The sequence below is a fragment of the Nuphar pumila genome, chromosome 3, assembly GCF_984573655.1.
Source record: "Nuphar pumila chromosome 3, dmNupPumi1.hap1.1, whole genome shotgun sequence".
Taxonomy (NCBI): Eukaryota; Viridiplantae; Streptophyta; class Magnoliopsida; order Nymphaeales; family Nymphaeaceae; genus Nuphar; species Nuphar pumila.
In genome coordinates this window covers 105,546,818-105,558,855 of record NC_143251.1, presented here as the reverse complement: position 1 = coordinate 105,558,855, position 12,038 = coordinate 105,546,818, and the positions used below count along the sequence as shown (strand labels likewise).

General features: G+C 34.9%; 1 protein-coding gene across 1 annotated transcript in view; it reads right to left on the bottom strand.

Moving 5' to 3' along the window:
- LOC149843199 (uncharacterized) overlaps positions 1-6,258 on the bottom strand; it is a 242,517-nt gene extending 236,259 nt beyond the window's left edge. Inside the window, exons 1-3 of the mRNA XM_090001735.1 lie at positions 6,231-6,258; positions 6,044-6,148; positions 5,592-5,945 (exon numbers count right to left, since the gene is read on the bottom strand). Of these exons, the coding sequence (XP_089857861.1) occupies positions 5,592-5,945; positions 6,044-6,148; positions 6,231-6,233 (462 nt within the window). The 5' untranslated portion in view covers positions 6,234-6,258. The remainder of the gene's footprint in view (positions 1-5,591; positions 5,946-6,043; positions 6,149-6,230) is intronic.
- Positions 6,259-12,038: the final 5,780 nt, after the last annotated feature.

Here is a 12,038-nt window from a genome sequence, read left to right as displayed (position 1 = left end):
ATTTGGAAATTATTGATAGAAAAATAATGAATACTTCTTCTCTATTGTATTTTTTTCGATATCCTTTTTTTATATGTTATCAAGTCAAGACTAGATTAGTCTTCACCAACTTGAAGTATACAGTCTTCTTTCCATCAACATGTTCATACTACAATCTTCACATTGTGCATCTTTCAGTGACTTTGGTTCAGATTGTTGTATGTTTGATGCTTCATTGTTGTGTTACCATCACTGAAACATTGATAAGTTTAATCATCTCTATCAATTCTAGCATATATTTTCATATTTTTAAGTTGGGAGTTATCTTTGTTCACCCTTCAATATGAGGGAGTGTGTTGAAATCTATAACAATATAAAAAAATATTTTCAATCACAGATGGTAGTTTTCAAGATCATCTTTATCTTGGAAGGCATTGTAGTCCCCAAGTTTATCACATATCAATCACTCATCTTTATCCCATCCTAATTATTTCTCATATTAGTTGTAGATAAATATTATTTATCTGGATCATGTACCTGTATAAATATGTAACTTGAGGAATTGAATAAATGAGAAACAAAAAAAGTATGAGCTTTTTTATATGGATGTAAGCCTTTGGTCGAACCACATATATTTGGTGTATTTATCCCCTTCTCCTTCCTATATTCTTATTTTATTTCTATTTAATTTCTACTTTATTTTTTCAACAATGTAGAAAAATAATATCGAATAAAGCACATTTGAGAAGAAACATTTTTTATTTTTCTATTGATCTTTTATAAATTATAAAATATATATAATGTAAAATAAAATATAACATTAACAAGTCACCAATCTCTATCATATCCCTAACTCAAGAGATTCATAATAGTACCTCTTATATCTCCTCCTTGAAATAAGTAATTCAAAAATAAAACTTAAGTTAAAAAAGAGAAATTACATTTTTGGTTATTTGCCACACTGTAAATAAAAAACATAGTAAAAAAAAGATAAATTTAACAAATCTAACACCCCCCTCAAGTTGAAGCATGTGGATTTAGTCTAATGAACTGACTCGACTCAGAGCCTTGGTGAAAATATCAACACATTGATTTTTGGTGTAGACATGATAGATATGGATCATTCCCTTCTAGATTGTTTTGTAAACCACATGATAATCCACCTCTATGTATTTTGTACATTCATGCTAAACAGGGTTTGCAGCTATATAAATTGTTGTTTGATTGTTACAGTATAAAACCAATGGTTATGCATGATTGATGCCAAAATCATAAAGGCGATGTCTTATCCATATCATATCACATGTGGTTACTGGAAAATTCTTGTATACTTCACATCAACTTGGTAAATATACCAACTTTGAATAACTGCAATGGTCAAAAGACATCTAATTATGATGAGTTTAATGACAGAAGAAAATGTTTCATTGTAGTCAAGTCCATCAACTTAAGTATATCCTTTCATAACAAGGAAAGTTATGTGTCTTTCAACAAATTCATTTGATTTATACTTGGTCTTGTAGATTCATTTGCACCCAATAACCTTTTTTCCTTCTAGGAGGTCAGTAATCATTCAGGTACTATTCTCTTTTAGTGCTCGAATTTATGTGATCATAGCATCTTGTCAATGCTTGTGCTTCATGGTTTGATTGAAAAACTTAGGTTCGGAGACTTGAGTAATGACAATGAAAAAGACCCGATATGTTACAGAAAAAGGCTCATAACTCAAATATTGAAACAAAGGATACCATGAGCTTTTAACCACATCATTCGAATAATCCAATTGGAGAACAAGGGTTGGAGCATAACATTGATAATCTCGAAGATAGAATGGTTGAGTCGGAATCCGTTGAGATTTTCTTATGGGTCTCACAAAGTGATTTTGGGACTCTTGGCTTGGTTGGATTTGATTATTATATTCCTGATTTTTAGGATTTAGGGTTCCTAGGATGTGTTCATTCTCAAGTTCTGGGACAAAGTTATAATTCTACATTCAGATCTAATTCAACTGATTCAGAGATGACCATAGGAATGACATTATTCTCATAAATATCCTTGTCGCATCAACCTTGAAAATGAAATTGATTTTCATAAAGATACACATCTTTGCTAGAAAATATTGCTTGATTTTCAATGTCAAAAACTTTATTGTCGACTTGACCATAAGAGTAACTAACAAAAATATATTTTAGAGTCCTATTATCAAACTTGTGCAAACGATGCATATTGTGGTAGAGAATCTTAAAGGGTGTTTTCTCGAATAACGGTCTAGAGGGAAGGCACTTTATGAGATAGGCAGACGTAATAACACATTCCCCCAAAAAATATATGTACAAGTTGGCTTGAAATCTAAGTGCACAAGCAATATTGAGAAGGGTTTTGTGATTGTGTTCGACAACATTATTTTGTTGTTACGTTTCAACACAACTATGTTGGTGATTTAAAATATGATTGCATTTCAATTAAAAAAAATCATATCCATTATTAGATCTGATGCTCAAAACACGTGTTAAATTGATTACTAATCAGTGTAATAAAATTTTGAAAAACATTTTGCTTTTCATATTTGTGTCATATTAAATACACCCATGTGCAATGATTAAAATAGTCAATAATTGTGAGAAAATAATATACTCTGAATAATAAAGGGGGTTTCTATCTACCCCATATATCATAGTGAATTAATTAAAATAGAGCATAAGTGGATATAAAACTATTCAAAAATGAGGATCAGGTTTGTTTGGCCATATGACAAATAAAAGACTCATTAAGAAATAAATGACAGTCAATCATCTTGAAGTTTATCAATGTTTCAAGTCTAGCATTGGATAAATGTCTTAATCGAGAATGTCATAAAGAAGAAAAAGATTTTGAAGATGCACTAAGTATGAAAATACCATTTATATAGAGAAAATATAGCCCCTTATGCAGCCGACCCGCTCCAATCTTCATCTTCCAGTGTGGGTTCTGAAACAAACAGTAATCATTGTTAAAAATAATTTCATAATTTAAAGTTTTGAAAAAGTTTTTTTATAGATATGAGATTGAATCTGAAATGAAGAACACACAAGACATTCTTCAAGATGAAATTGGGATAAATATTGACTTTTCTTATATGGGTCATATGAGTGTAAGCTCTATTTGGTAGATCGACGGGTGGACAAGAAACAATAGAAAATTTATTTAGATTCGACAATTCATTGGTCATATGATCGGCAATGTTGAAAAAGTGATAAAAGTGTGGAATAAGATATAAGAGATTACCTGTTAGGTTAACTTGTAGGTTACCTTGGTAGATGAATGACCTTAGCTTTTCATACTCATCATGAGTGAATTGGGTACCCATGAAGTTGAGAGTACTTGGGATAGCAGAAGCATGGAAACTGATTTGAGCATCAATGACATCGACATTAGCTTAACCACTTGTTTGAGCATTAGATGACGCCCCTTGACGACTTAAAAATTTGTGGAGATAAAAGTACTTTGTCACCATTCCTTTGCAACACTCCCTATAGTTTGTGCGGCTCTGATATCATATTGAAAAAAATAAAATAAGAATTGAATACAAATAAAATCAAAATATTGAAAAGAGAAAGGAATAAACACACCAAATATACGTGGTTCGGCCAATGACCTACATTGGGAAAAAGCTTTCACACCCTCTTTCTTTCTCATTTATTTAATCCCTCAAGTTACATATCAAGATGAAATAATGATGAGTGATTGATATGTGATAATCTTGAGAACTGCAATTGCCTTATGAGATAAACAATGATCTTGCACTACAACAAAGCAGTAGATTAGCGACGACCACATTCCGTTGCGAATCCGTCGCTAACCATGTTAGCGACGGATTAGCGACAACGAGGCGACAGTATGCTTACGTCGCGAATATTTCGACGCTAACTGGCGACGGAATAATTCCGTCGCCAGGTCCGTCGCTAATTGCGACGGAATAACGAGCGCTATATTCCGTCGCCAATCCGCCGGTACTAAACGGCGACCACGGCTTGGCGACGGATTTAATTCCGTCGCTATGCCGTCGCTAGATTAATATGAATAGCGACGGATGGTTCCGTCGCTAAGCCGTCGCTAGATTAATATGAATAGCGACGGAATCATCCATCGCTAATCCGTCGCAAACACGAAAAAAAATCAAAAAAAATTTATTTAAAAATTAATTACCGAGAACTGTACAATTTTTATTTCCTGTACAATTTATATTTCCTGTAAATAAAAAACAAACCACACAAAAAAATTCATATAACAAGTATCTATAATAATTAATCGTTCCACCTTAAAATTAAGAAGTTTAATTATTTACAATTCAACAATTACAATTAGGAAAAATAAAAAAAATAGAACTTCTTCAACACAGTCCTCTAATCATCGCCAAGATTTTGTGCGTCTTCTTGTTCATTGTCTTTATCTGTCCCTTCAGCTCCACTACCCTGATTATCTCTAGCAGCCTACACAAGAAAAGAACAGTCAGTATTGATAAACAAAATATAATGAAATAAATTACACACTATATGTGATTCTATCATGTGCTCATGTGTGATCTAAGGCAATAAAAAAACTCTATATGTGATTCTATTATGCTCATATGTGTGCTAAGGCAGTCAAAAAATTGAATATGTGATTATAGCATGTTCATATGTGTTCTAAAGCATCTAAAAAAACTCTATATGTGATTCTACCATGCTCAGATGTGCTTTAAAGCAGGCAAAAAACTATATATGTGATTCGATCATGCTCGTATGTGTGCTAAGGCAGTAAAAAAATTGAATATGTGAATATAGCATGCTCATACGTGCTCTAAGGCAGGCAAAGCAAAAATTTTTATATGTGATTCTATCATAAATGATATATAACATGTTCATATGTGTTCTAAGGCAGTTAAAAAACTCTATATGTTATTATAGCATGCTCATATGTGTGCTAAGGCAGTCAAAAAACAGAATATGTGATTATAATATGCTCATATGTGTTCTTAGGCAGTCAAAAAACTGAATATGTGATTATAGCATGCTCATATGTGTTCTAATGCAATCAAAAAAACTTTATATGTGATTCTATCATGCTCATATGTGTTCTAAGGCAGACAAAAAGTTAAATATATATATATATATATATATATATATATATATATATATATATATATATATATATATATATATATATATATATGTGATTCTATCATGCTCATATGTGTGCTAAGGCAGTCAAAAAATTGAATATGTGATTATAGCATGTTCATATGTGTTCTAAGGCATATAAAAAAACTCTATATGTGATTCTACCATGCTCAGATGTGCTTTAAGGCAGAAAAAAAACTATATATGTGATTCGATCATGCTCGTATGTGTGCTAAGGCAGTAAAAAAATTGAATATGTGAATATAGCATGCTCATATGTGCTCTAAGGCAGGCAAAGCAACTTTATATGTGATTCTATCATGCTCATATGTGTGCTAAGGCAGTAAAAAAATTGAATATGTGATTATAGCATGTTCATATGTGTTCTAAGGCATCTAAAAAAACTCTATATGTGATTCTACCATGCTCAGATGTGCTTTAAGATAGTCAAAAAAACTATATATGTGATTATACCTGAGAGGGACCTGGAATCGAAGATCCCCTATCCTGAACAGCGGCCTTGATCTCATTTCGGAGAAAGGGGGCGACGGTGTATTGGAAGTAGTTATTCAGTGATTCATTAATGATCTCGCGTACATCATCACCGGAAAGAATAGTCGGCTGCTTGGAGCTTATGTCGGCGCAAGAAGTCGGTGAGCCGTAACTGAAAGAACCAATAACTGGTGAAGTGTTCATATTACTCCCAAACCCGAACACGCGACCTTTTTTGGGTTCACCTGCTGCAGTCACCCATGCTGTAGGATCAAATGATGGATGCTGAGTAGCGTCTTCGCCATATCGCTCTACCATCTGTTGCTCATATGCCTCCTACAAAATAATGTTTAAAGTATTCATTAATAATTAATGATAACATTATGATAACTTGCATATATATTGCAATGATTATTAATAGAATTAATACATACCGTTGTCGTTCTCGCCTTCTCTGATACGAAGACTCCCGTGGTCTTCCGTTTATGTGTTTCTACAAACACATCCTTATATGGTACACTGCCTCCTTTTTCTGCTTCCTGCGAAGTTAAATGACAAAAGATTTAGTACACAAGTTTGCAACAATACTTATAAAATTAATATTATATATTGATGAGTTACCATTTTCTTTAGGTGGCTCCCAAATGTCTTAGATTCACCTGTGTGTAGATGGGCTTCGGGCATCTTCGATCGATTTTGTGAAGCCTTCGCAGAGCGATTTTTAAATGCATCTCCCGCCCACATATCACACATTTCATCCCAGTAATCTCTCCTGATAGTAATAGGACCATGGCCCTTCCACAGTAATGGATCATCTACTACGCCAGATGCTTTTTTTGCTGCAGTCTTCATAGTGTGCAGCATGTCTGCAAATCGATTGGCAGCCACCTTCTGCCACACCTTCCTTGCATCATTTTCTTCCACCGTAGTTGCAAAGCGATTCGAAGCCTACAAATATTTTCAGAAAGTTAGTAGACATTGCTTAAATAAATTAAATATGAAACACATTAACTATGAGGAACAACTGTATACTATGAATGAGGACCACAATTTGTCTAACACCTCCTTTGGGTACTCTTTCCATTGAGCAACTGGTCCTGGTAGATGTTGAAGAAGTGAATTCCTAATCTCCCGTACTACTTCTTGTGGCTCAAACCTCATGCTGCACATGAATTGTTACACAGTAAATATCAATATAAAATATTTAAAAGATATGCAATAATTGAAAACAAAATACTTACGGTCGATTATCGATATACACTATTCGAATGAGTCTTCTTGTGCCAGCCTGAGAAGACCCTGTTTCCTGTGTTGGCTGTTGACTTGTGTGATCAACTGGTGTAGGTGGGTCGTGTACAGGCGCAACATCATCTGTAAAAAAATACATTAGAAATTCTCAGAATGTGCATTTGAACTAATCAAGCATCTAATTAGTTATATGATATACCTATCACAGGAGCCCGTGAAGATGAAGGTTGAGCCTGGCTACTACTGGATGAGCGACCACTATAACCTCCACGAACCATATTCTAACAAATAACATATGTCATACAATATATTCAAATAATTCACATCAAGTATTACAATGCATTCAAGTCATTCACATCAAGCATTGCAATGCATTCAAATAATTCAAATCATTGACATCAAGTATTGCACTAATTCAAATCATTCGTTAATTGCATAAATTATAATACATTCAGATAATTGAAATCATTCACATCAAGTATTACAATGCATTCGAATCATTCGTATCAAGTATTACAATACATTCAAATAAAATTTTTAATCATTCACACCAAGTATTGCAATACAACTCACATCAAGTAATTCAATGCATTTAAATAGAGGTTTGTAGTATAAGATTTTGCTCACTACCTTGAGAATTCTTCCTCGTCACTAGTTTGACTTTCTTTTTCTTTTTCTTCTTCTTCTTCTTCTTCTTCTTCTCCTTCTACATTGTTTGCCCATCCACTTGGTACATCATTTGGATCACATTCCTCTATGAATGTTTCATCAGCCAATGGAGATATGATATGCATATCATGCGCAATATCGTGACCATAAGCGAAGTCACAGACATCATCTGATTGATAGTAATCACTGTCTTCAGTTAACTCATCTTCCTGTAACTGATCATACTCGGGGTATAGTTTGGATTTCACCTTGCAAACTGCCCACCATTCATTTCTATCTGACTTTTTTATACTCGGATATGAAGTATAATAAACTTGTTGAGCTTGCGAGGCTAATATGAATGGTTCATATGTTCCAAACCTGGATTTATGATTCACCTCCACAATGCCTGAAGCTTTGTCGAGTCTTGTTGCAGTTGGATCAAACCAATGACACTTGAATATCGTAACCCTGTTATTCATGCCTAAGTAAGTCAACTCCATTATTTCCTCTATAACACCGTAGTAATCATGTTCATTTTCACCGTAGCTGCTACCCTTGACACACACGCCACTATTTATTGTTGATTTGTTTATACCGTAGTCTTTTGTATGGAATCGATAACCATTTACGATATACCCGTTGTAGCATTGCACAACTTTGGTCGGACCATTTTCTAAATCACATATTCCTTGATCTTTAACATCACCATTGCGAACCTACGCACAAACATAAACAATGATTGTGATCACGATCAATTAAGTAACTTAGTGTTGTTTATAAGTACAAAATTTATGTTAGCTTCTTTACCAACTGTTTCAACCACTCCACAAACTTAGTTTCACGTTCTTTTTGTACTTCTGCATCAGTGAGATGTGAAACTTTGTTTCGCAACTCTAGATCAAATCGTCTGCAAACCACAAATACTTATATTACCGAGTCATGTATCCACATATAGAACATAAAAGGATTTATAATTGAGTTGCATATACATATACTTACTCGATGTATGGGTCGATCGCTGAGAAATTAAAAAGAATATAGATGTGTGCTGCATCTTGCTCTCGATCTGTCAATAGCCTTGATCGGCAACTACCAAATGCATGCCCAAGTGGTTGAAATATCGACAGCTTGTCAGCTACAGTTACTTGTTCTCCATCATCGTTACGGGGCGGGCATGTGTAACGTGTTGGAATATGAGGTTCGAAGTACATAGATGAGAAATTTGAAATCTCTTCTAAAGTGTACGCCTCACAAATAGAGCCTTCTACTCTTGCTTTATTACGAACCTTTTTTTTTAGGTCGAACATGCATCTGACAAGAATATACATTTCAAATTTTAAATATCTGTCATTAAAGAGACAAATATAAAAAAAATATACCTTTCAAATGGGTACATCCATCGATATTGCACAGGGCCACCAACCCTTAGTTCATATGGCAGATGTATGATCAAATGTTCCATAACATCGAAAAATGCTGGCGGAAATATCTTTTCTAACAGACAAACAGTGGTGATGACAGAGTCCTCGAGATTCTTTACATCTGATACAACGACCTCCGATGCGCACAATGTTCTGAAAAATCCGCTCAACTCAGACAATACCCCTCATATAGGTTTGTCTAACATATCATGGAATGCTAGGGGTATCAATCGTTGCATAAAGATATGACAATCATGGCTCTTCAACCCATATAACTGTCCATCGTCAATCTTCACAGCCTGAGCAATGTTAGAGACATATCCATCTGGAAATCTCAGTTGTCTCAACCATTGACATACATGTTTTATTTGATCAGGTCCGAGCACGTACTTCGCCTTTGGTTTCAGTACTTTGCCATTATACTCTTTGAGTTCCAATTCTGGTCTTTTACATATTAATTTTAAATCCATACGGGCCTTCAGATTATCCTTCGTTTTTCCTTTAATATTCATTACTGTATTGAACACATTATCAAACACATTTTTCTCTACATGCATCACATCCAAATTATGTCGTATCAATAGGGTCGGCCAATACGGTAGTTCCCAAAAAATAGTTTTTTTCGTCCAATTGTGATCCTTCCCAAATCCACGGAAGGGTGTAGGACTGCGGGCATCTGTTAATACATCTGGAAAGTATCATAATCTTCTTAGAATCTCTATGCCAGACAATCTTGAGGATGGACCTTCCGTTTCAGTTGTGCCTGCTGTAAATGCATTCTTTTGACGTCGGAACGGATGATCGCTGGGTAGAAATCGACAATGGCAATCAAACCAGCAAGGCTTCCTTCCATGCCTCAATCTAAAAGCTTTGGAATCCTCCATGCAGTACGGACAAGCCAACCTCCCATGTATGCTCCAACCAGATAACATACCATATGCAGGGAAGTCACTGATTGTCCATAGAACAACGGCCTTCATGTTGAAATTTTATTTTTTGTGGTCATCATACGTGGTAACACCGTCATCCCACAGTACTTTTAATTCATCAATCAATGGCCTTAGATATACATCAAGATTTTGGCCAGGTGAAGTCGGACCAGGGATCAAGAGACAAGAAAAGATTTGGACGTTTCATACACAAGCGTGGTGGAAGGTTGTATGGAGTTACAAATACTGGCCAGCATGAGTATGGAGTTGATCTACCCCCAAATGGATTAAATCCATCTGTACATAGACCGAGTCTAACATTTCGCACTTCCATTGCGAAGTTCTGATGAGTACGATCAAAGTGCTTCCAAGCTTGAGCGTCAACAGGATGCGTGATCTTGTTTTCATCGTGTCGAACTTTATTTGCATGCCATCTCATGTGTTTAGCTGTCTTTGAAGACATATACAATCGCTGCAATCTAGGAGTGATAGGAAAGTAGCGGAGCGACTTGTATGAAACTTCCTTTGATCTCGTGCTACCATTGCCTCTTGTCTTTGGCTTGAACCGAGGATGCCCACATGACGGGCATGATATGTCGTTTTCCTGCTCCTTGAAATACAACATGCAGTGATTTGGACAAGCATCAATCTTTTTGTAACCCATACCTAGAGCGTTGACCATAACTTTCGCACGATATAAATTTTGTGGCAATTTCTCATCTTTAGGCAACATACTCTTCACAATCATGCACAAACGGTCAAAACATGATTGACTCAAATTATACTCGAACTTCAAATTCATTAGTTGAAGAACTGCAGACAAGATAGTGTGACTCTCACAACCGTTCCAAAGTGGCTCATCAGCATCTTTAAGTAAATCATAAAATCTACTAGCTGCATCGTTTGGTGATTCTTCATCTATGGCAGTTCTTACATCACTAGAACTCATAGCAGAACCCAGTTCTGTTCCTGCAGCATCAAATATCAAATTCGTATATGGATTATCGTGCACCACATTCACCCGTGCATCAAAATCGTTTCTAAATTCTTCTCCATGAAACGTCCAGTTCTGATAATCACTCACAAAACCCTTCCTGTATAGGTGATGTCTAACGCCATGAGGTTCTACAAATCGATTATTCTTACAAATCTTGCAGGGACACCTAATCCGACCTGTGGGATCTACCGTACTGACACTCACCGTTGCAAATTCAATAAAACTATCGACACCATCCATATATTCATGCGATAACTCATTGTCCACTATCCTACGGTACATCCAATCACGGTCTGCAGTCATTCTGTCGTATGATGTTACGAATAGTATCCTAACGAATTAAGAAAAAAACAATCAGAATGCTACGATGAAGAAAATATCAAATTTATCATACAATATACTATGTCAAACAATAACAAGAATTTTGATGCATGCATTGATAACTTAATATTTTCATGTGCAAACTATTAATGACACGATACAATCATTTGAAGCATGCTTTTATTATAAAATTTCACATGGAAGTCAAAATCAAATTGAAAGTAACTACATGCAAGCATGAATACAATTACATCAAACATTGCAATACATCATAATCATTCATATCAAATAAATGGCAAACATGTACCTGCAGCAAACACACTTCAATATCTCACTAACTACTACCATGCTTAGCATGGACTCCGTACTCCAAAAATAAGAACACTTCCATATTCCTACATTAAAATCATGCTCAGCATGATCTCCGAACTCCAACAAAGCAGTCCTAGATATCAACAACTAAGTGAGTGTGTGAACAATAAAGTGTTGCATTCAATAAATTAAATAACATGTGATACGTTTGCATCACTTACTCACCACGGGTATTTACCCGATTTGCATTGTTTTTGTCATTTACTTACCACAGGTGGCCGAGCACGAGTTGGTTCCGTTGAAAAATCTGCACAAAAACAAAACAAATTAAGTAACAAACTAACTAATCATGAAACAAGATGAAACACTAACTAAAAAAATTAAAACAAATTAAAACAACTCTAACTAATTGAAAGAAGAGAAAAGAAAAATAGTATATATGTTAAGCCAAATCTAACTAGAAGATGCTAATTTAACAAACCAGCTATAACATGTTGAACCAGTCGACTAACATAAAGTCATAGACAATTTCTAATCTGAACTACTTAGC